Below are 24,009 nucleotides of genomic sequence, written 5' to 3' on the forward strand. Positions count from 1 at the left end.
ACTTCCGCACTCCCGCACGGTCCGGCCCCATGCCCGCCATTTCCGCTTCCTGATCTCACTGGGGCTGTGCAGCTCCCTGACGGGCCGGGATTGGCCAGAACGGCCGCCATTCACATCTCGGGCGGGGCCGACTGTGGGGCGCCTGCGCCGTGGGCCAGGCAGTGGGCGATGCTGCTGTGGAGTGTGGCCCGGGGAGGCCTGGCGGTGTCAGTCGCCGCCCGCGGCCTGGCAAGTACCGGCGAGGACGGGGACGGGGTGCGTTCGGGAGGCCGGGCCCCGCCGGGGTCGAGAAGCCCCGCTCTCCCGGCAGCCGGGCAGAGCCCAGGGTAGCGCCGGCGGGTTCTGAGCTCGTTCCCTCGTCCAGTACCTGTTGAACACCTGCTTTGTGCGAAGCCTTTGGGGAAACCTCAGTGAACAAGGAGTTGGCGCCCCTCGCAAGAGGAGTTAGAGAAATAAGTAAAGTTTGCGCCTGTGTTCAGTGCCCTGGAGACAGAGCAGGGAAGGGGACCCGGCGGCTGGGGTGGGGGCTGCCCACTGGCCTTTGGGAATGACTTGGGCTTCTCATGTGACAGAGAGAAACAGGAATGAAGGGGTGACGCGATTAGTCAGAATGCTCACGGGGGAGGGACGTGGCAGTACTGGTTGGAGAGGGAGAGGTGGCTGTGTGGGCTGGAGCTCACAGGTTTCCGCCCTCGCCATACTCCTGTCCACCGGGCAGAGCCATCATAGCTGGAGGTGCAGTCTCAACCCCCACCATCTGCTGGAGGGCACGCCTAGTGCGAGGCCTTGAACCCGCATTTCTCATGAACCGGTGGCTCATCCTCGTACTAAGCGTTACATCCATTTTACAAATGGGAAACTGAGTCTATAGGTGAAGTAACTTGTCTAAGGTTACGCAGGAAGTGAGGAAACAGAAAGACGTGGAGCCCCCTGCCAGTGACAGGAGGCCGAAATTTCCCCAGAGCTGGAGGCAGGCAGAGCCTTACCAGCTTCCTGGAGACTCATGTGCTTATCTGAATCCTTAGGGGCCACTATCCAGCTGGGACTGGGGCCAAAGGCTTCCTGGAGGTGGCAGCATTCTTCACAGGATCCGAGTCCGTGAAGGCCACAGAGAGTTCAGGAAGGACCATGTGGAGGGGGGCTCCCAAGCAGGTGCAGCGGGCACTGGGCAGCCCGAGTCCTCCCTGCCTGGTGGGGGCCCCTCAGAACCCCTGTACCCGCCACCCCCTGAGCTCCAGCCCCCCACCAACTGCTGCATGAGCGGCTGCCCCAACTGCGTGTGGGTGGAATACGCAGACGCACTGCTGCAGCACTACCAGGACGGCGGGGAGCGGGCCCTGGCCGCCCTGGAGGAGCACGTGGCTGATGAGAACCTCAAGGCCTTCCTCCGGATGGAGATCCAGCTCCGTGTGAGGAGTGGAAGCTGAGCCGCCTGGCCAGACAGCCTCACCCCGACAGACTCCTCCTCAGGATGCCGCACAGCCTCCTTTATCCACGGCCCCTTTGTGCAGCTGGTGTCGACGGGATTGTTTATTGACTTTGCCTGAGAATAAATAAGCTCTGTGTGGTGGTTAGACAGGAGGCTTTTGTGTTGTCATCCATAGGCGTGTATCACCTCAAGGAAAGCACGTGCAGATGTCATTGTATGTCCACTGGGCACCTACAGCCTTCACCAACCTGTGAGGTTGGCTAAACCTGTTTCCTTGACTATTCAAGTGATAGTGACCCCAGGGGCCCCCTTCTATGTCCCAGCATCCCAGAAGTCCCAGAGGTCAGCTCTGGTTACTCTCAGTGGTGCAGCAGAGGGAGGACCATCCGGTCCTGAGAGGTTGCTGTTCGCAAAGCTTTGGCAGGCACAAATGCCCGCAGATGGCCTGGAATGTGCCCCATTCATCCAGCTGCAGGCTTTCAAGCTCTGATACCAGTGGCCTGGACAGACAGGGTTAAATGAATTTATGCCTGTTTTATCTTCTCTCATTTAAGGGAAAAGCTTGTGTTGTTATAAGGCTTCACAAAGAATTTGAGCTGATAAGCAGGCCTTCTCAGGTAGGGGCCTTCAATGTAAAGCCAGAGTTTCCCACAGAGACAGATCTGTGGACAAGAGAATGAAACCACACAGACACAAAACGTGCTGCCATGCTAATGCCTGGGGATACACACGGTAGTGCAGGCTGTCTTGGCCAGCTAGTGATGTCATCCAGAAGCAGTTTTGGTTGGTTCAGAGAAACATGATTATAGCAATACATGTTTGTTACACTTTATGTCAGAGAGCATCTACTCCAACCCTGTCCTACAGATTTGAAAATGGCCCAGGAAGAGAAAGATTTCCCTAGAGACAAAAGCACAGCAGAGCCTAGTGGGCTTGGGGCCCCCGAAGGGGTCTACAACATGGAGGTGGGTTACCTCAGAGATGTAGGAAGAGGTTTACTGTATTTTTCTCGAAAACACATATTTGTGAAAGATTTTCTATGTGTGTATGATACTGGGGCAGATCTTTGAAGTCCCAGGAGGAGGGAACTAGGGGAAGGGGAGACATGTACAATAGAAAATGCACCATATGGCATGAGCAGTAGGTGCAAAGGCCCTGGGGTGGAAGAGGTTCCTTGGAGCACAGAGAGCAAGAGGAAGGGATGAGAGGTGAGGCCAAAGAAATGGATCGGGACAGGCTATACAGGGCTTTGGGGGCCACAAAGGCAGGTTCCTCAGCAGTCAGGATAGTAAGGGTGGGGAGGCCTAAGACAGCAGCCAGTGCCGTCTCATCCTTGCTTCAAAAATGAGCAGCTTCGGGCTTCCCTGGTGGCGCAGTGGTTGAGAGTCCACCTGCCGATGCAGGGGACATGGGTTCATGCCCCGGACCAGGAAGATCCCACATGCCACGGAGCAGCTAGGCCCGTGAGCCATGGCCGCTGAGCCTGCACGTCCGGAGCCTGTGCTCCACAACGGGAGAGGCCACAGTGGTGAGAGGCCCACGTACCGAAAAAAAAAAAAAAAAAAAAAGCTTCAGGAGAGTCTGGCTGTTCATGGTCACACATCCTGTTCCTGCCCTGACCCTGTCCCCTGCTCGTCCTTCCTTCAGGCCCTTGACTGCACCTGAGCCCCTTCCCCCATCTCGGGGAGTCCTCGGTGCTGCTACCCACCCCACAATCTCATTAGTGTGGTGTCAAGGCACAGTCCTAATCAGATTACCCAGCTGCAGGATAAATGCCCAGCCAGCACCCTGCCTAAGGGAGGCCTGCCACTCACACGCATGGTCCCCTGAGACCTGCCCCAGTACTTGGTGAGTAATGACCTTCCCAGGTTGCTTTTCCTGGTGGCCACTTACCCAAGGGCGTTAGTGGGTATCTGCCCAGAGGGTGAGGAGTGGGCGGGATTTTCACCACCATCCTGAGGTCTGGGTCTGGGGGAGGCCACCTACTGCCCTGTTCAGAGAGGACACCCAGCCCATCACCTCCTCTGTTCCTCGTGCCAAATAGTGGTGCAGGCTGTCCCCCAGGCTAGCAATGGTCTCGGAGCCTCAGGCCACACCCAGTCAGCCAACCTGAGTGGGCACCAGCCACAGGCCAGGCTAGGGCCAGGGCAACTTGAGCAGCGGTTGCCATGGGGACAGCATCTGATAGTCGGCTCTCTATCAGGGCTCAGGGCTGCCCACGCCAGGCCAGTGGCCTGGGACTAGAGAAGGGGTCCAGCTGGGCCTACACTACCTAGGCTGTGAGGAGTGGGTGTTGTGGGGTTTGAGCAGCCGGGGCCACCAGACCTGCTGCTGTCCAACTTGGACCCCGTGTAGATCCAGCTCCTGTCCCCTGGTTCCTCTCAGGCTGCTGCTGGTCCCGGCACAGAGACCGAACCTTAGGGAAGGAAGGTCCACAGTGGGGTCCACCGAATCCCAGGTGCCCCGGCACCTACAACCAGGCCTTCCTCGCTGGTAGAGCCACCTGTTCTTGCCTCCTGGTTGATCTCAGCCCCTGATACTCTAGCAGGCAGCTAGCGGTGGCCCCAGGCTGGAGTCAGGCATTGCAGCCCACAAGTGGGGAGGGGGGGCAAGAAACAGGACTCAAGAAGTGGTGCCTGAGGCATCCAGTGCCAGGGCAGCGGCTCCTCTCTGCATCATGTACTTAGCCCCAGAACTTTCTGGGCTTATAGTGGACCCTGAGGAATTAGGGTCCCCCTCTGGTGCTAATAGGCTTAGAGGAAGGTGAGCTGCCCCTGGCCTAGGTCACCAGGGCTTAGGGCCTTGAGGGGGGGACTCCGGGGGAGAGGAGGAGGGGAGGTCACCCTGTGCAGTGGGTTCAAGGACACCAGCAGGTGATGCTGGTGCCCAGTGAGTGGCTGGGGCGGGGTGGGGGGTGGGATGGGGGAGGTAGGGTATTTACCAGCAGAGGGAAGACGCTGCTGGGGCCAGGGCTACACAGCTCGCCTGGGCGTTTCATGGTGACACAGGCCCCTCCCCTGCCCGGGCACCCTGCCCTCCCATTTCTCGGGTTACCGTTATTGGCACCGCTAGGTGCCTAACATGCCACCATGAATGAGGCCAAGTGTCCCACCCCAGGGATTGGTTTGGGGAATGCAGGAGAAGGGGGAGGCAGTGAGGAGGGGCACACCGGGGGGCCACCCAGCACTCTCAGCCCCTGCCTGGGGCTCCCTGGGACAGGGGGCTGCTGTTTGAGTCATACTGGGGACCGGTGGGTCTCATGTTTCAGGGTTTCCTCTGCTCTGGTGGGTTGAGACCTGAGAGGTGGGTCGGAAGCAGAAGGGCCCACAGCGTGAGGGAGTCCAGAAGCCGAAGGTCACCGCGGGGTCTCTGCCAGCCTGGCCATGAACCTGGAGCCGCCCAAGGCCGAGATCCGGCCGGCCACCAGGGTGATTGGGGGGCCCGTCACTCCCAGGAAAGGGCCCCCCAAATTTAAGCAGCGGCAAACCAGGCAGTTCAAGAGCAAGCCCCCCAAGAAAGGCGTCCAAGGGTGAGCAGAGGTGTGGGAGGGCTGGCCCTGACGGGGGTGGAGGGCCCACCTGCTGCACAGGAGGGAGATGGGGCCTTTCTGGTGCTAGAGGCCATGGCAGGGGCCTTCAGGTTGGGGGGCTGGGTGGGGCCTCAGCCACCCTTTCCTGGTGGAAGGTGGTCCCATCCTCTTAAGCAGGTGGTGCGGGTCTTGAGGGCCTGAGCCGGCCTGTCTCAGGGTCCCCCATTCCCTGGCATGGGGGGCGGGGGGTGGAGGGGACTCAGGGGGCAGGGGCTCCTGTCACCCTCTCTAGCTGTTCTTGTCTGGAAAGCACACCCACCCGCGGCCACCCAGACACTCAGCCACAGCCCCACCAACTGATATGTCTCCCTGCACCCAAAGAGCCCCACGTGTACACACCCAGGACACACTCAGACACACCGTGTTCCCAGGAACCTGCACTCAAGTGTATGCACACCCCCTCTCCGCTCTTCCTGGCCCTGACCGCTCTGTTCTTGTAGGTTTGGTGACGACATCCCCGGAATGGAAGGCCTGGGAACAGGTATGACGGCCACTAGCGTCCACCCAGGTCCCCCCCACTGGCCCACCCCGCAGTGTGCCTGGGGCCTCATCACCCCTGCCCCTGCTTCCTCAGGCAGAGGCTCACTTAGGGCACCACCCCCAGCTGTCCTTCATTTTTTTTCCCCAACTTCAAGCTTCAGACACCACCCAAGTGGGGTTGTTCCTACTCAGCGGGTCCACCGAGTGCTTGGAGGGGCTGGAAAAGAGCAAAGCTCTTGCTGTCCCCTCCCCCCAGCAGCAAGGCCCACCTTCCTCTGGCCCCCTCCCTGGGCCTGCTGCACCCACTCTCTTCCTGGGCCCGGCACCCATTCGACACACCCCAAAGGTGGTATGTCCTGAAAGGAGGGCTCTACACCCTGGACTTGTACTCTCACCATTGGGGTGTGGACAACAGGACCCGGAGGGGATGGTGGCTCCTGGGGCCATGGGACCCTCCTGGACCCACTGGCCCCCTTGTCCTGCAGACATCACTGTCATCTGCCCATGGGAGGCCTTCAACCACCTGGAGCTGCATGAGCTGGCCCAGTACGGCATCATCTAGCACTGGACCCCGGCCCTTGACCCCTCCATGCCGCTGCCCTTTCTGACCCCTGCTCAGGATTCCTGTGAGCAGGGCCGCCCCCCCACCGGAGGGTTCCAGAGTGTCCAGAGATTGTGTCTGGAGATCCCTGCAGGGCGGCGACCTCAGGCCCACGGAAGCTAGTTGCCAGGAGCCCACCAACTCCCTGCAGGATACCCTCTCCGGCCGGCCAGGCCTGGCTTAACTTCTGGAGACACTGGTCCACAGACCCTCTCCTCCCATGGCTGGAAAGCTAGGGCAGGCCTCCCAGGAGTGTCCCCTGTCCTGCCTGTCTGGAGGTGAGGACAAGCTTCCCCCACTAGCCCTTCCCAGCTGAGGCCCTTGCACTGGCGGAGTGGGTGGCGGGAGTCCTGCGGGTGTCAGTGAAAGAGCAAGACCCCTCTGGACCTGTCACACCAGCAGGATGCTTATCCTTTCCAACATGGCCCATGTCCTGTTTCAAATAAAATTAGCGTGTCCCCCACCACTTGTCTGGGATGTGTTGTCAGTGGGGGCAGGGCCCAAGGGTGGAGTCTCTTCAGCAAGAGTGGACGGATGTGGGCACTGGTGGCAGGGATGGCAGGGGCCTGGCCAGGCTGAGGGAAGGAAGCACATCGGGCACTGAGCCAGGCTCTTGATGGCTGGATTGGGGCAAGGCAGGCAGCCCCACGTACTCCGGGGGCCAGAGCTCAGGTCAGGGGGAGGGAACACCTATCTGCTCCCCACAGGTGAGGAAACAGGTGCAGGGAGATTGGGCCCAGCCAGCCCATCCTTACTGTCCACTAAAGCTGGACAGATGCCTACCAGTAACCCTGCAATTCCGCTCCTGACACCACACCCAGGAGAAGCAGGGCACGCTGCCACACACAAACCTGCGGGAAACTGCCCCCAGTGGCAGTCATCTTCGGGAAGCTGCCCAAGTGCCTATCGACACGGACGTCAGGGGGTCTGTTCACACAGCAGTGACCAGAGAGTGACTCTCAGGAAGGGGGCCCCTGTGATTGTATTTATGTGAAGGCCAGAAAAAGCTACGCTAACCAAAGGCGACAAAGTTCCAACAGGGGTGACCTCGAGGAGGAGATGAAGGACCCTGCTGGGGCTGGATCTAGACCTGGTAGTGGGTCCACAGGTGTGTGGATAAGTAAGAACCCTCAGGCTGCCCACTTAAGGTTGGTGCAATTTACTGTATGAGTGATACATCTGAATAAAACTTAACCCCCCCCAAAAAAAAGCACTCTGGAGGGAGAGGCCTGGGCCTCATCCTCAACCACCACAATGGACAGGAAAGGGGGAGGTGGCCCCAGAGGAGAGCAGGGGCCAGGCTATGGTGAGGACGTGGGGACTCATAGACTGGGCTTGGAGGTGTTGGAAGTGGGGGGTCAGTGGTGAGAGTCAAAAGTGGTCAGATGTGGAGATCGGAAGTGAGGGTTGGGGTGAGGGTCTGAGTTGGGGCTCGGTGGCAGGATTTCATCCAGTCTCGCTCGCCCCTACTCTCCCTGCCAGCCAGGCTTTGCCTGCACCCTTTGTGGGAGGCAGACGCTGGCCAGGCAGTCGTTGGGGTCAGCTTACACTCGGACCATGGCAGCGTTTGCAAGCAAATGGGCAGTGTGGGGGAAAGGGGACCCTGGGGAGGCAGAGGCCAGCAGGTGGAGGAGGCCTGGGGGCCCAAGGTGCGTGTCCACAAGCACCAAGGCGGGTTATTCTGACACCTTCCCTGGGAGGGGAGGGGAGGCCTGCAGCCCCAGACCCCATCCCGGTGCCCTGGTCTTTCGTCTCACCTGCCAGTCAGCCCGGGACCAGTTTGGCAGAGGGGAGGGCACTGAGTCTGGGGGTCCTGTGGACAAGCCCTCACGCTCTGCTGCCCTCTTGTGGACAGCCAGGGCCCTCACCAGCTGGGTGGCCAGCAGGAGCTCTGCCCCCTGGACCACCACCACAACGATGGTGTAGCCACCTGCAGCCCAGATGTTGCTGCGCAGCCACTGGAGGAGTGGGGGGCCGCAGCCCTCCAGGTGCACCACCCTCTGGGCCGCGTCCTCATCCAGGCCCAGGGCCCCGAAGCCACACTGGTCATTGACTGAGGCTCCATCTTCCCAGGGGTCGATACAGCAGGAGGCAGGAAGGCTGCAGGCCTGGACCCCAGGGGAGCTGCAGTTAAAGTACCTGCAAGGGCACGTGGGAGCATCAGTCTGGAGGCCAGGGCCCCTGGTCTTGGACCCCAGCGCTGTGTGGAATGTCTCCTATCTGCCTTCAAACGTCCATGGCCACACACACACATAGGCACGCAGGCATGCACATGTGCATGCATGCAAGCACACAGGCATGAACGCGCACACACATGCACACTGGCAGGCATGTACACACACACATGCACACGCACACACACTTGTGCACACACAGACACACACACGATACCCAGCTCTCTATAATTCATCCCAGCACTGCATAGGTCTCTGTACATGCTTGGTTAGAAGGCACACACTGCGTAAGACAGTTGAAGGGAGGCAAGGGTTTGATGGGGGCTGGGAGTAAGACAGCCTCACTCCACAGATGCTGCTGAGTTGGTCTGAGCAGCAGAGCTGGAGTGGGAGAAGGTGGGTTGAGGACTGCTAGAGGCTTCTGTAGTGGTCACCGGGTCGTGGTGGGGGCATGAGGGGCCACACTGGGCAGCAACAAGGGATGGGAGGCTTGGGAGGAGCTCGCAGGGCCTCGAGAGAGTGTTGCTCTTGTCACTCACTTCAGGCAGCCCTCAGGTGCCCTTGGCCTTTGACTGGCATCCAGGGCCCTGTGACCAGCAGGCTCACCCTTCGCCCTCCCTCACAGGCACAGTCTCATCTCCTTGAAGAATGGGCTTCAGTAAGGCAGGGGCTTGGAGGTCGGCAGGCTGGGAGGCATCACAACACCAGAAAGGGCTGCCACCGACCCAAAGTCACACTCGGCCACCAAATGAGAACAATCCAGATGGGTGCTTCTAAGGTGCCCAGAAAGAAGGGCCCAGCATGTCGCAGGGACTGTTGGGTACAAATGGCTGGTTTTCAAGAGTCTCCATATGGCTCTAAACAGACACATGTACACACACACACACAAACACACAGACACACACAGACACACACACACACACACATAGTGGAGGGAGAACTGTGGAGTCATAGTCCAAAATGATGTCCTGAATTAAACTAAATGTTATTTTCAATTGACATTGAGATGTACGATGTCCTTATTGAAAAAGAAAAAAAAAACAACCCCCAAAAGTGACTTTCTAGCTCTACTGGCTGAGCTTCTCTATTAACATCCCTGCATGACCATGTGGCCCTGGCTGGGCCTGAGTGTGTACATGCGCAAGTGTGCCCACATGAGCGTGTGCGCACATATGTGTACAGGTGAGGAGCCTACACAGGTGAGTTTGTGTATAGGTGAGTATGTGCATGTGAGAGTGTGTGTGTGGCCCGCCTCCTCTCCAGCCCCAGGGACCCTGCCGGCCACCATGGGGCTGCCCTCCACCCTTTCAGGCTCTAGGACTCACAGGTTCCGCTGCCAGTCCTGGTAGGAGGCCACTCCGCAGCACTGCAGCCCGAGCTGAACTTGGTCAATGAGGAAGCACAGGTCTGGGTCGTCTTGGTAGTCGGTGATGGCCATGCGTAGGACGTGCTCCAGGTCATCCTGTAACTGGCCCCAGAAGGCCACCACCAGGGCCCCTGCCACGGCCTCCAGCACCAGAAAGGCAAGGATGCCCCCAGAGAAGCAGCGCAGCAGAAAGGCGTTCTCGCAGAGGGCGCCCAGGCAGCCTGCCAGGCTCACTGCACTGAACGCCAGCCCGCCCAGCACCAGCCCCAGCATGGGGTCTGCGGGCAGCGGGCCCCCCCAACTACTCCCCAGAGACCCCTTGACGGCCAGGCCCCAGAGCCCGATGGCCAGGGCTAGCAGACTGAGCAGAGAGAAGACGAAGTTGGACAGGAAGATCAGGCACTTAAGGAAGCTGCTTCCCCAGGGGAAGCAGCAGGCCAGGACCCCTCCAGGGCCTGCCCTCCGGGCCTGGTCCTCCCAGGGTGCTGGCCCTGGGTGACTTGGAGTGAGGGGGCTGCTTCCGGCGAGGGGTGGTTCCTGACCCCCAGCATCCTGCAGAGGGAGGAAGAAGAGGGAGGTCTCACCAGGGCAACCCTCTTCACTCAGACCCTGTGACACTCAGCTGGGAGCAGGGTCAGAGCCTGCAGGGGGGAGGAAGCTGGAAGGTGAAGCTGAAAGGTAAAGGCGGAAGGGGGTGCTCAAAGACCCTAGAAGGCCAGGGACATGAGGGCCTTAAGGCTTGTCCTGCTCAGCCAAGCAGCAGAGGGGATGGTGAGGGGCTCTGGGGGCAGGGAGAGGAGAGGCCAGGAGACCGGGGCTCTGTGGGGTGCAGGGCCTCCCGAGGACCCCACCTTGCCCTCCAGCAGGACATTCAGCCAAGCTCGGGGGCCCTGGCCTTACCACAGAGAAAATTAACAGGGTGCTGATGGTTGCGGGCGGGCCCACCCCCTCTCTCGGTTCCCCCCACCCTCCTCTTGGTTCCCCAGCAGAGGACTGGCTCACTGATCATGAGGTTGGGAGAAGCTGCAAAGCCAGTTCCATTTGGCCCCTTGATGGACAGTCTCCACTTCAGATATGCCTGCCTCCGCAGCGCCTCCACTGGCAGGCAGGTATGGGAGGGCTTCTGCCCCCTCTCTGCAGGGGGAGGGGCAGCAGGCCCTTGAGTTTGGTTGTGGGGGAAGAATGAGGAAGCTAAGGCCCCAGGCCTGGGCAGGGCTCCCAGTTTATCAGGAAGAAGCTGGCCCTTCACTCCCCACCTGCCTGACCGCATCAGAGCACAGGAAAGGAGGGTTATTGATCAGCCCCGCCAGAACTCAACAAGTCAGAAAGAGCAAAAGGCCAGGCTGTCGGCATTGGCCTTCAGCCCCTTCTGCACCCTGAGCCAGAGCCCACCCCCCCACCCGCCAGATCCACGGGGAGGCCTGCCAGATCTCCTGTGCAGGGGCCATACCAGGCTGAGCGGACGGCAGCCTCAAGAAGGGGGCAACAGGGAGGTGAGAAGGCGGGGCACGTCACATGCGGGTGGGGGACAGGGAAAATGTGAGGGTGGCCTGATGGCCCTGGTGGGCACCATCCCCTGGGTGTGCACTTTCCTTGGGGTGTGGACACACCCCATGCTGTGTCAAACACAAGGGCAAGGGCGGGTCACCTTTCAGAGTCTGAACAGGGCGCTGGGGGAGGTTAAGGCACCTGATTAATAAAGCCCCACCCCGATCTTAGCAGCCCCTCCTGAGCACCCGCCTCCTGGCTAGCCCCAGCACACAACACGGCTCTGGTGGGCCAGGGTGGGGAGAACCCAGCCGGGGACATCTCCAACCCCGGCAGGCCTCCAGGTACTGCTTACCTGGGACAGCAGGGGGCTCCTTTCCCCCTCCTCCATCCTCCACCAGGACAGGTGTGCTGGTCCCCCGCTGGCCTCTCTGGCTGGGACACCAGGGCTGGTGCTGCCTGTGGCCCCGGCTGCTCTGTGAGCTGTGAGCCCCACCGGGACTTCGCAGTCACGATCGGATCATGTGAGGAGTCATGGTTTAGGGCTTAAGACAGCCTCTGCTTGTTGAGATGCAAAGGATCCTTCTTGAGCCCAGATTCTTGGCCTCACTCTGTGCAGGCATGACGTGGGTGGGGCTGTCAGGGGGCAGGCCTCATGGGCATCACCACAGGGCCCCAGTGTGGGCCTCAGCCTGGCGGGTCCAGTGGTGCCCCTCAGCTCAGCCCGAAGATCAGACCCTGGCCCCCAGTAACAGCCCGGGAGAACTGCCCACAGCTAAATGCCAGTTTATTTCGATTTATTCACTGCAAGAAAGAAGTTTTATGTATATATATGCATATACATACATATATACATACATATATGTGTATGTATATATATATGTGTATATATATATTTTTAATTTTTATTTAATTTTATTTTTGGCTGCATTGGGTCTTCGTTGTTGCGCGCAGGCTTTCTCTAGTTGCGGCAAGCAGGGGCTACTGCTCGTCGTGGTGCGTGGGCTTGTCGTTTCAGTGGCTTCTCTTGTTGTGGAGTATGGGCTCTAGGCGTGCAGACTTCAGCAGTTGTGGCTCACGGGCTGTAGAGCACAGGCTCAGTAGTTGTGGAGCACAGGCTTAGTTGATCTGCAGCATGTGGGATCTTCCCGGACCAGGGATCGAACTTGTGTTCCCTGCATTGGCAGGCGGATTCTTAACTACTGCGCCACCAGGGAAGTCCCTATATGTGTATATTTGAAGTGCCTTTATTTTTTTAAGAATTTATTTATTATTTATTTTATTTATTTTTGGCTGCATCGGGTCTTAGTTGTGGCCTGCAGGCTCCAGGGCGTGTGGGCTCTGTAGTTGGCGGCACGCAGGCTCTCTAACTGAGGTGCACGAGCTCAGTAGCTGTGGCGTGGGCTTAGTTGCCCCACAGCACGTGGGATCTTAGCTCGCCGACCAGGGATCGAACCCGCGTCCCCTGCATTGTAAGGCGGATTCTTTACCACTGGACCACCAGGGAAGTCCCCCTTTGTTTATTTATTTATTTTTTAATCACTGGCTAGATCACATCCTTCCTGGTTTTGAGGTGGCTGGGATCCCCCACCCTCTGAGCTTCTCAGGAGTAGGACTTTGTCACGGTTACTATTGTGCCCTAGTGCTTGGAGAGACCCCAGCCATGCAGCTGCCACCTCTGCAGGCAGAGATGTGCTCCAGGCTCTCTGACCCTGCATTGTCTGCCCTTTCACCCTGGCTTGGATGCGGTGGAAAGACTGGCTCAGAGCAGACCGCTACCAGCCAACAACTCTGGAAGACCTTGGGCACGCACTCCCACACCTCCTGGGTCCTGCTTGTGGAGTCTGTGAGGCTATGACGTGCGTTGACGCTGCTGTTGGCTGCTGGGGCCAGAGGCCGTGGTGGGGGCAGAGGCTGCCAGGGGCCCCTCTGCAAACACGTGTGCGTGGCAGGAAAAAGGGTGGCCTCCGGGGTATGTGTGTGCCGCATCCCGTCTCCACCATCCTCCCCACTCCCTTTCTCAGCTTCTTCCGTTTGATGTTTAAGCCCAGCCTTTTTTCCTCCATTTAGTCACCATTTTACAATCCAGCCACATGGGCTGCTTGCTGGGCCTGAAACGCCTGGCACTTGTGTGCCCTGGCCTATGCCATCCCCTGAAATCTCCTCCTGGTGTTCAGTTCCAGAGTAGTACGGCCGAGGGAACACTTTTCATTTTTATTCGCTTCATTTGTCTGTGTTCTTGCTTTGGGTCCCCCACTAGCTTCTCCCAGAACAACCACCTAACGGAGCCCAGCCTACACTCCGGCAGAGGGCCAGCTGAGTTTTAAGCCACTGAATGAGGAGAGTTCGTTAACACAGCATTATTGTGAGCACAGATGACTGACACTGGGTTTATTCTCTGTCAGGGACTGTTCTGAGCCCTACAACAGTGAGGAAACCTGACAATCCCCCGTCATAAGGTGCTTACATTTGAGTACAGGGAAAGTCACAGAGTAAGCAAAGAAACCAGTAAATATATGCTATTTTATAAGGTCATGAGTGTTAGGAAGCAAGGAAAGGAAATGGCTGGTGGAGGGTGTTGTCTTATATCAGGTGATCAGAGAGGCCTCACTGTAGGAAAATGTTTGGTTCCTAGGTATACACCCAAAAGGATTGAAAACAGGGACTCACACAAATACATGGATATACACGTTCACAGCAGCCAAAAGGTGGAAACAACCCAGGTGTCCATCAATGAAGAATGGATGAACAAAACGTGCTCCATCCATACCGTGGACTATTCAGCCATAAAATGGAAAGAAGTTCTAACACAGGCTACAACATGGATGAACCTTGAAAACATGGTGCTCAGTGAAAGAAGCCAGACACAAAAAGTCCACATACAGTACGATTCCACTTATATAAAATGTTCAGAATAGGTAAAGCCATAGAGACAGAAGGTAGATTAGTGGTTGCCAGTGGCTGGGGGAGGGGGAAATGGCGGCTAATGCTGAAGGAGTGTAGGGCTTCCTTCCGGGAGTGATGAAAATACTTTAGGACTAGGTAGAGGAGGTGGTTGTACAACACTGGGAATGTACTACATGATACTGAGTTTTTCCCTTTAAAATGGTTAACTGTATGTTCTGTGAATTTCATATCGTTTTACAAAAAGAAAAGAAGAGGGCTGAGAAGAAGCCAAAGGAAAAACGAGGGACTTCCCTGGTGGCCCAGTGGTTAAGACTCCACACTTCCAGTGCAAGTGGCGCGGGTTCAATCCACAGTCAAGAAACTACAATCCCACACGCCGAATGGCGTGGCCAAGAAGAAAAAAAAAAGAAAAGAGGGAACGAACCTCGTGGATTTTCTCAGGTCAGGGTCCCTGCGAGGCCAACCCTGGTCACTGGGGAGTGTCTCAGGATCCAGACCCGGGAAGGAAACAGCATTGTGCTGGTGGAGGGAGAAGGCGAGCTGTCAGGCAATCTCAGCAAAGTCCTTGGTGATCCCCGCAGCTCGGATGGCCTGCAGAGTCATCCCAGATTGAGACATGGGTATGCGCCTTGATAGCCTTCCACTGTTATTGGGCATGAGCTGCCTGGGGAAGGGACCGTGATCTGGAGTGAGCACAGTCCCCGAAGGGGAGCTCAGCCAGGGCTGCCAGCAACTTCAGTCTGAGGGCAGTGCACTTGGCACACACTGTAACTGAATGTGGGGTCCAGCTGCTCGCTGCTCAAAAGCCAATAAAGAGGCAAGGCTGGTGGAAAGGAAAGTTTGCTTTATTTCTGAGGCTGGCAATTGCAGGGTCCGGGGAAGGGGAAGGGCAGACTCCTGTCCAAAGGTCGACTCCCCTCCACTGACAAGCAGTGGGAAGAGCTTTGATAGACGGAGGGAGGGGGCTACATGCAGAGACAGCACAGTCAGCTCTGACAGTCATCTTGAAATTGGTCCTTGGTGGTCTGACCAGCATCATCTTGATAAGTTTTAAGTACAGTTAATCTTCAGTTCCAGGGTCAGTTTGTTCCCATTTCCATGAGGCCAATTCTCAGAATTGTGGCAGCTTCTGTCATGGCTACCGTCTGGTCATCATGTAGTTAACTTCTTCTACCTGGTGGGGGTTTCAGTACCTATAAAACAGCTCACATGGGCTTCCCTGGTGGCGCAGTGGTTGAGAGTCCGCCTGCCGATGCAGGCGACACGGGTTCGTGCCCCGGTCCGGGAAGATCCCACGTTGCCGCGGAGCGGCTAGGCCCGTGAGCCATGGCCGCTGAAGCCTGCGCGTCCGGAGACTGTGCTCCGCAATGGGAGAGGCCACAACAGTGAGAGACCGTGTACTGCAAAAAAAACCAAAAAAACAGCTCACAGGACACAGCTCAGAATACTATCTATAGCCCTTGAGGTGGAACTAAAGGTCCTTGACTTTGCTTACTGACTTAAACTATTATTGTTTTGTCCCCTTTGACTATTTCCCTTTGTTTCTGTATTTTCTCATTTCTCTGATTAAACTTATTCTTTGGCTAAAGTTTTTCCACAGACAAAAGGCAGGCGGAAGACATGGGGGTCATAGACCATAGGGTCCTGTTCTGTTTCAACACTAGGCTGACGTGTGCAGGAAGAATGCTTCAGGCCTGTAAAGTACCTTAGGTGGGAGCAAGCCTGGAAAGTTTGAAGAAGGATGGCTGTTCGAATTTTGCTCCAAGTGAGATGGGGAGATGACAGGTGTTGAGTAATGTGCATTCCGACCTGACTCATGCTTTAAAAGGACCACTCAGGCTGCTGTGCTGCAGGCGGAAGGTCAGGGCAAGTACGGGAGCTGGAGGTCAGGCCTCGTGCAGCCAAACTGTGTCTCGTCCCTTCCTCAAAGGGGACACACCCAGCCTCATCAGTTACCGCAATCAGGCTCCAAAGCCAGGCTCTCTGGGAGATGGTCATCACCTCTCAGGCCCCATCTCAGCCTTGTTCTGATATAGAGTAGCCTCCGGATGAAATCATAGTTACCACTACCGTTATGGGCCGAACTGTGTCCCCCCAAATTTATATATTGAAGTCCCAACCCCAGCACCTCAGAATGAGACTTAGAGGTAGGGCCTTTAAAGAGGTAATTAACTTAAAATCAGGTCATTAGGGTGGGCCATCCTCCAATGACCTTATAAGAAAAGGAAAATGGGACTCAGAGAGACACCAGGGATGCACCTGTACAGAGGGAAGACACAGGAGGAAGGCAGCTGTCTGCAAGCCAAGGAGAGAGGCCTCAGAAGAAACCAAACCGGCTGTCCCCCTGATCTCAGACTTCCTGCAGGGAGAGGAAATGAGAGTAACAACCTCCTAACTGTTTTCAACACAGGAGACAAACACAATCTGAAATTGAATCATGGGATTAAAAAACATAGTTTAGCCTCTTAGAGGTTTTCGTAACTTTTTTTTCATAATCATAGGCAAGGTCAGCTACCAAATGTGCAGCGCCCAGTGCAAAATAAAAATGTGGAGCTCCTTGCTGAAAACTATTAAAGATTGCAAGACGGCGACGGCAGAGCATTGAATCAAGTGTGAGGCCATTCGGAGCCACACACGTGGGTGCCCATGAAGCTGGCCCTGGGGGCAATTTTAGGATATCGTATCTCCGTGGCAAAGAAGTATTTATCTAAAACGTGGTCGAAATTCATTCGTTTCTCTTATGTTAGATTCATGGAAAATGCCTTCTTAAAAAGTACATATCATGAAGGTATGATGTCACCTTCCCGAAGCTATTTCTCCATTTCCGTGGGACCAGCGAGGCGCTGGGAATGTCCAATCCGAGCCCGCCGACCGCTCTCCCGGGCGAGACGCGCGTTCGTGCTTCCCTCCCAGCTTCTCTGCAGCGTCTCTCCACCGCGTGGCCAGCTGGGGTCGCCCCTCCGCGGGGAGCCCGGCGCGGGGCCGCCCTGCGCAGGCGCGGACCGTTGGTGGGGCCGGAACCTGGTTGAGCGGCCGGAACCTGATCGCGCGGCCGGAACCTAATCGCGCGGCCGGAACCCGGTTGCGCGGTCGCGCGGCCGGGGGAGTGCGTCGGGCGAGGCACCGGACGTCGCGGCGGTGGCGGCCGGGCGGTGAAGCTGGAGCGGCGGTGGCGGCGGCGGCCGGAGGCCGGGGCTGGGGCTGAGGCGGGGGTCGGGGCTGCAAGGCCCGCGGGGCGGCAGGCAGCGGCGGCCCGGGGCTCAAGCCCGGATACGGGAGCGGCCACCATGGCCGAGAGCATCGTGAGTGGGGCGGCCGGGCGGGAGGGTGCCGGGATGAGGCAGCAGATTTGCCGGCGCGGCCTGCGGAGAGGCCCAGCGGCCCGCCCTCCTCTTCATGGGCCGGCCGGGTGGCCGGGCTACCGACCTCCTCTCTTCAGCTGCTCCCGTCCCCGGCCGACGGGGGAGGCCGGGCCGTCCGCGGGGTGTGGGTTGTGCCGGCCTTTCCATTCCTGGTCGCGGGGGTCGCGCTTGGAGGGGCTGCAGTTCCTCGGGGCCGGGGCTACGATCCCTCCTCGCCTCCTGTCCGTCTGTCTTGCCTCCTTTCGTCGCCCCAGTGAGTGCCTTGTCATGGGTTCCTTAAAAGGAGAGCACTTTCTGTAAACGGGGACCCCATCCCACGAGAGGAAGCTGCTAAGAAGGGAAACGGTGGCCTGGTGGATGGCAAGGAGACCTTGACAGCTTCCTGTCTGTAAAGGGATGTTATAAAGGTTGATCTCATTTTGTACCTGAAGTCAGGGATTGACACACTCCCTTTCCCTGCTTAAAGTTAAAAAAAAAAAAAAAAAGTGAAAATCAGAAAAAACTGGCCATCCCTTAACTTGTGGAAAGTTTCCTCTCAGAAGTCAGTGTGGCCGGAAAAAAGCCAACAGACCAGCTGGACAGAAAAATTTTTGGTTAACGTTAAGGACCACTTGGGATTTCCTGGAGGAAGCAGAAGCAGTATGGGGTGGCAAGTCATGTTCAGAATTTGGCCATGGGAGAGCCTCTGCAGTTTTGCCAGGTGTCGGGAATGGCATTCATCCTCCTCTCTGGATGCTCTGGGCTGCAGGAACCTCCAGCTCTGGACTTTCAGGCTTTCATCCAGTGACTCCTCCTAATGCAGTTCTCCATTCAGGGGCCCTGGCGTCTGCTCCGTGTTTCCCAGCCTGGAGATGAGCAGAGGGCATGAATGCCCCAAGAGAAACGAGCAACTGATTCCTTTTAAAATAAGATTTACTAGTCTTTGGTGACTCACTCTAGAAATAGGTTAAGAATTAGCACTCAAATCTGCTTCCAGACTTTCTCTTTACTGTAATATTTTTAACCAAATTGCAGTAACCATGGACACGTGAGTTGTTTCAGAGAAGGCCACTTTTCTTCTAGTGTATATAAGGCTAGGTAGGGTCTCATTGATAACATGGATCTCTTGTCGAATTTCTCAGATTGTCAGGAATTAAAACAGATGATTCTTCTGAAATTTATTTCAAAAGTTTTTATTAGAAAGAGGTCTTCTAAAATTTTCTATGGGATAACTAATTTTTATCTCAACAATTCTTTGACTCCCCCAAGAAATATTCTGGGCTCATTTTCTTATAAATAGGGTAACTTAGTTACCAAGAAGCTATGTGTCCATGTTGCCTGGTCTGTCTCTTGTGTATTTTACTTTATACCATGTGTCAAAGGCCAAGTCATACCTTCCCTCAGTATGAATTATCTTTGTCTCTTGGAGTTAAATACTGAGCTTAGCTTGGAAACCTGGACTGCTGTGCCCTGTTGTAAATGAACAAGTAGAATAAGTTCTTAAGCTTTAGAGCTCTCCAGAAACGTGTTATCCTGACCTTTAGCTTCTCGAGGTGTGGAGTGTCATGCTCTTGGTCCTAAGTGAACAGTCAAAGCAACGGTCATAGAATCCCTCAAAGAGAAGCAGAGCTCTTTACTTCTTAACCTGCCTCAGTGTTGGAGACAGATTTCAGAAACAAATAAATGGGAGTTTACCTAATGCCCAGGCTGTGTATTAAGAAAACATTTTTCTAGATGTTGAATCCAGAGTAAAGCATACTAGAAATCAAAAGTCAAAATAATTTAAGTGCACATAGATGAGTGAGAAAGTTAAACAGATGTTGTTAAGAAGCAAAAAGAAAATACTTTCTGCTCTTAACAATTGGGATTTCATAAGGCTTGTTCAACACAAAATCTTAAGAACTGAGAACAATATCTTAAGAACTGGGGACAAAGGCTTTTCAGTTAAGCAAAAGTTATTAGAAAATGAGAAAGACATAATCAAGCTATTTCAGCAAAATCTAGATGATTCTTGTTTGGTAAAGGTGGACAGATCGAAAGCCATTGTGGCATTTTGTCCTGTATCAGTGAAAGTCTTTTTAAAAACAACTGCTTGTGACATTTCTTGTCTGTATAGTGTTGTTTTGAATACAGTGTACAGTGCAGTAGTTGCTGAGGGAAGTAACTATAACATGAGTACTCATGTAACTATAACATGAGTACTTTCTGGCACATTCTGTTCCTCCCATGCCTCAGGTGGTTAGAACATCCTCTGTCTTGCTGGCGTCAGGGCATGCCGGTTTATGCTACCCACTGAGGCAGGACCTTGGATGGTTGGCCAGGGCATAATAGCACACTTTCACTGGGCTTCGATCAGCATGAAAATCAAGTCTAGAAAGTGATGCTCCGTCCAGTTGTCTTCCAGGCCTAGCAACCATTTCAGGCTTGCCATGAAAATATATTTTTTTAAAACCCTGCCAAGTTTTACCGTGGTATTAAACACATTTTTTCTTTTATTCTTTTTTATTGAAAGTAAATAACAAATTAGAGGATTTCCTCTGATCCTTTTTATGTTTTTAATTGTTTTTTGTTTGTTTGTTTGTTTTGGCTGCGGGATCTTTGTTCCCTGACCAGGTATCTAACCCGTGTGCCCTCGGCTTTCACTGCGGAGTCGTAACCACTGGACCACCAGGGAATTCCCTGTGATCCTTTTAAGTTAGTCTAGTCTGTGTATGGATCCTGGAACAAAGTGAGATATTTTTTAAAGAACTCAGTTGTTCATGATTCATGGTGGGTTTTTTCCTGCTGATTTAAAAAAAAATTTTTTTTGTAAATCGGAAGAGAAAAACGTTAGTGTTTCAGATATATTCTGTATAAATAATGGTTAAAAATTGAAGTCGTATTTTTCTGAGTGAAACGGTGAGAGTTGAGAATTAGGGCAGTCCTCTTAGGATGTCCTCCCATGAGCTGATGTCTCTCAGACCTCTGTTTCATTTTCTAGAAACATTGGGTTGGGTGTTGGCAAGGGGAAGGGTGAGGTTTGGCCCTAAGTTTCGGTAACCCAGATGCTGAAAGACTGCAGAGGTTAGTTTCAGTAATAGGTCAGGACCTTCCTAGTCTGTGCAGTAACCAACTTGTTTCATTTACCATAGATAATTCGTGTTCAGTCCCCAGATGGGGTGAAGCGGATCACAGCAACAAAGAGAGAAACAGCTGCAACATTTTTGAAAAAGGTACTTGTGGCTTGGGTATTGACCTTCCTTCATCCTCTACTGTTATTCCCTTCCTGTTGTGTACCTTTTCTCTTTTCCTCATTTCCTGAGTCCGCCCCCTCCCAAGTTCAGTCTCTTGTATTGCTTTTCTCTGTCATGATTGGTGGGACTGATACAGGATCAGACGTGTCACAGCTGACCACTGCTAACCATTGCAGGACCAAGGGCCCAAAGGTCAGTGTAAAAGGATTTCACAAGAGGAATATTTATGAGTGAAAAATCAGAGAATGAGAAACTTGAATTGTCCATCAAAGGGGAATTGCTAACATGTATAGAATGATCCCACTTTGTTCTTAAAAAATTAAAGCCACATACACAAATTGTTGTGTGAGAATATGGTTTGAAAGAGCACAAGCCAGACCTAAAAGGGGCAACCCCAGGAGGGGAGGCCAAAGTAAGGAGAGTGGCTTTTGCTTTATACTTCATACCAGAGGTAGGCAAAGCATGGCTTGTGGCTGGCTGCCTGTTTTCATTGGAACACAGCCACACTCATTGGTTTATGCACTGTCTGGCTGCTTTTGAGCTCTAGCAGCAGAGCTGAGTAGTTGTGACAGACTATATGGCCCTTTACAGAAAAAGTTTGCCAGCCTCTACTTTATACATTCTTTACTATTTGAATTTGTTGCAGGCCGCTGTTACCTTTGTAATGATAAAAAATATCATTTTTCACTGTTCATAAGCAAAAAAATTGTCAGGTCACAGACTGTTAGAGCCAGAGGGAATCTTAGGTGTCATGTAGTCTGATCTTTTTATTTTCACAAAGGTGGAAACTGAAGTCCAGGGAATAAAGAGATTTGCTGAGGATCACACTGTGTTCTGTTAGGGAAGCCACAGCACTTACCTGGGAAGTTTGGCTTCTGAAAGGTAGTTGCTATCCTGATTCCAACAGTGCTGCTTAAGTGACCATATTTACAAGAATAAAAGGAAAAAATCAGGTGCAATAGACAGCAGAGAAGATAATCTCTATGTCTTTAAGGACTTTTTAATATCTTACTCTTTGCTTTTTTAGTAACAGCTGACCATTGTCAGCTTGCTCCTGGAGATGGTGCTGGGATACACTAAATGCTTGAGTTCTTGAGAGATTGAGACAAAGATTAAGCATTACGTAGCTATTGCTTGGACAGTTGTGGGGCTAAACATGAGATGTAAGGGGACTGCATACGGTTGTTCTTTACTTTTCTGAGTCTTTGTGATACGGAAATTTCTTAAACTTAAATCTGTAGTAACCAGGGGACTTCTCTGGTGGTCCAGTGATTAAGGCTCCGCGCTTCCACTGCAGGGGGCACAGGTTACGGGTTTGATCCCTGGTTGGGGAACTAAGATCCCGCATGCTGTGCAGTGTGCCCAAAAAAAAAACCTAAAAAAAAAAAAAAAAAATCTAGTAGTCATGTAGAGATATCATTTCATTTTGTTTTTAACTTGAGACTTTTGTGCTTGGCATCAAATGTAGAGTTGTTGGACAGGTTAAATTCAGATGATTTCAGAGAAACCTAAAAAGTCAGGATTGTAGTTCTGCCTTTTATTTGCCTCAGAAGTATTCCTAAAATCCTGGTGTTTCCTCTGGTAGTTAATTGTTGTCTTGCATAGGGAATATAGACACAATAACTGTCATTGGATGTGTGTGGAGTCAGGGAGGTACAGTTTAGTGTTGACTGATTAATCGCTGAAGCCATCATCAACACGGTAGTCATTGTTTAGGAGAAATTTTCTTGGGAATACTCAAAAACAAACATTTATTACTCTGAAGTAATGTTTCCCCTCAAGTGAAAATCGTTTTCTCTGATTATACAAATAATATGGATTAATTATAAAAGGCTCAAAAACAATACAGGAAAGTATAAAGAAGTAAGAATAACTCAAGATTTTATTAGCCAGAAATAACTGTTAATGTAACGTCTTTATGTGTACACATGTGCAGACACACAGACACACACACACACCTCTCTGCATGTGCATGTACACATACTTTCACCAAAATGGGATCGTACTATACTACTGCTGTATTTTCATCAAATCTGACTGAGTTTAAGGAGAAACATTTACTTATTTATTTTTTAAAAAATTAATTAATTTAAAATTAATTAATTTATTTTTGGCTTTGTTGGGTCTTCGTTGCTGCGCGCAGGCTTTCTCTAGTTGCGGCGATCAGGGGCTACTCTTCGTTGCGGTGCAGTCTTCTCATTGCTGTGGCTTCTCTTGTTGCGGAGCACGGGCTCTAGGTGTGTGGGCTTCAGTAGTTGTGGCTCGTGGGCTCTACAGCGCAGGCTCAGTAGTTGTGGTGCACCAGCTTAGTTGCTTCGCGGCACGTGGGATCTTCCTGGACCAGGGCTCGAACCCGTGTCATCTGCATTGGCAGGCGGATTCTAAACCACTGCACCACCAGGGAAGCCCAAGGAGAAACATTTATGTATCAGTAAGAAAGAAAAAAACGCTGTCACACCTACTTGTAGCATTTTATTTTATATGTAAAGTGCTTTTTTAGACTGATTTGGAAAATAATGTGTTTTAATCATGTATTATGTATTTGTAAGGAGGAAAATCCAATTGAAATTAATTGGGTAGGCTCTCCCTATGAAATCATACTCAGAGTCCAGCCCTCCTGAACCTTTTTTTTGACTCAGCTGTGAACGTCATGCTTACTGAAGGGGTCACTGTCTGCCCTCTCAGGAGGGTCAGTGTGCCAGCTGCCGACAGCTGTTCTGCAGGTACTGGTGCTAGAGTGCTTACGAGCAGGGCTCAAAAACTGAGATCCCTGTTCCTTCCTTCATTGATCATTAAATGGATTGTTTGATAGAAATGTTGAGGGGTGACAGTTGTTTAGCTAACTGGGTGACAGGTTTGCATGAGCCCAGGCAATGACCCGTATGTCAGCCCTGCTGCCCTGCAGGCAAGAGTTGTAAGCCTCTTGCTGTAAGATGCACCTGTTCTAGTGAAGTTCAAATCTCACCTTGTGATCATTTGTATACTGCTTTTTTTCACTTGACAATAGGTTATGGACATAGTTCTATGTCAATAAATGTAGTTTTACGTCTCTTTTTTTTCTGTGGTAAGAAAAATAACATAAAATTTGCCATGTAAACCATGTTTAAGTGTACGGTTCAGTAGCATTAAGTACATTCACAGTGCTGTGCAGCCATCACCACCGTCCATCTCCAGAACTTTTCCATCTTCCCAGACTGAAACTCTGTCCCCGTTAAACACTAACTCCCTCTCCCCCTCCCCCAGCCCTTGGTAATCATTCTACTTTCTATCTCTACAAATCTGACTCCAGGTCTCTCACATAAGTGGACTCATACTGATTTTTCTTTTTAAGATTTTTTTGATGTGGACCATTTTCTTAAAGTCTTTATTGAATTTGTTACAATACTGCTTCTGTGTTATGT

General features: G+C 53.3%; 4 protein-coding genes across 6 annotated transcripts in view; 3 read left to right on the top strand and 1 right to left on the bottom strand.

The window, feature by feature from the left end:
- The first annotated feature begins 168 nt into the window (after positions 1 to 168).
- Positions 169 to 1,575, top strand: OXLD1 (oxidoreductase like domain containing 1). Its single transcript, XM_029212331.1, has 2 exons — positions 169 to 228; positions 1,026 to 1,575. Exons 1-2 carry the CDS (start codon positions 169 to 171, stop codon positions 1,425 to 1,427), a joined length of 462 nt encoding a protein of 153 aa, XP_029068164.1. The 3' UTR covers positions 1,428 to 1,575.
- Positions 1,576 to 4,782: 3,207 nt separating this feature from the next.
- Positions 4,783 to 6,060, top strand: PDE6G (phosphodiesterase 6G). The gene is made up of 3 exons (XM_029213243.1): positions 4,783 to 4,958; positions 5,459 to 5,499; positions 5,984 to 6,060. The coding sequence occupies exons 1-3, from the start codon at positions 4,813 to 4,815 to the stop codon at positions 6,058 to 6,060; spliced, it is 264 nt and encodes an 87-aa protein (XP_029069076.1). The 5' UTR covers positions 4,783 to 4,812.
- A 1,197-nt stretch (positions 6,061 to 7,257) lies between these two features.
- Positions 7,258 to 11,518, bottom strand: TSPAN10 (tetraspanin 10). The gene is made up of 3 exons (XM_029210847.1): positions 11,483 to 11,518; positions 9,599 to 10,191; positions 7,258 to 8,238 (listed from the first exon to the last, which is right to left on the bottom strand). The coding sequence occupies exons 1-3, from the start codon at positions 11,516 to 11,518 to the stop codon at positions 7,776 to 7,778; spliced, it is 1,092 nt and encodes a 363-aa protein (XP_029066680.1). The 3' UTR covers positions 7,258 to 7,775.
- Positions 11,106 to 24,009, top strand: part of NPLOC4 (NPL4 homolog, ubiquitin recognition factor) — a 61,877-nt gene continuing 48,973 nt past the window's right edge. For 2 of the 3 annotated variants that reach the window (XM_029210845.1, XM_029210844.1), the window contains exons 1-2: positions 17,078 to 17,336; positions 20,507 to 20,587. In XM_029210845.1, the coding sequence (XP_029066678.1) occupies positions 17,322 to 17,336; positions 20,507 to 20,587 (96 nt within the window). In that variant the 5' untranslated portion in view covers positions 17,078 to 17,321. Of the gene's footprint in view, positions 11,133 to 17,077; positions 17,337 to 20,506; positions 20,588 to 24,009 lie in introns of those variants that run through there. The other variant, XM_029210846.1, reaches the window with a different exon arrangement.

The sequence above is a fragment of the Monodon monoceros genome, unplaced genomic scaffold (genome assembly GCF_005190385.1).
Source record: "Monodon monoceros isolate NGI ecotype Baffin Bay Population unplaced genomic scaffold, NGI_Narwhal_1 Super_Scaffold_9, whole genome shotgun sequence".
Classification (NCBI taxonomy): Eukaryota; Metazoa; Chordata; class Mammalia; order Artiodactyla; family Monodontidae; genus Monodon; species Monodon monoceros.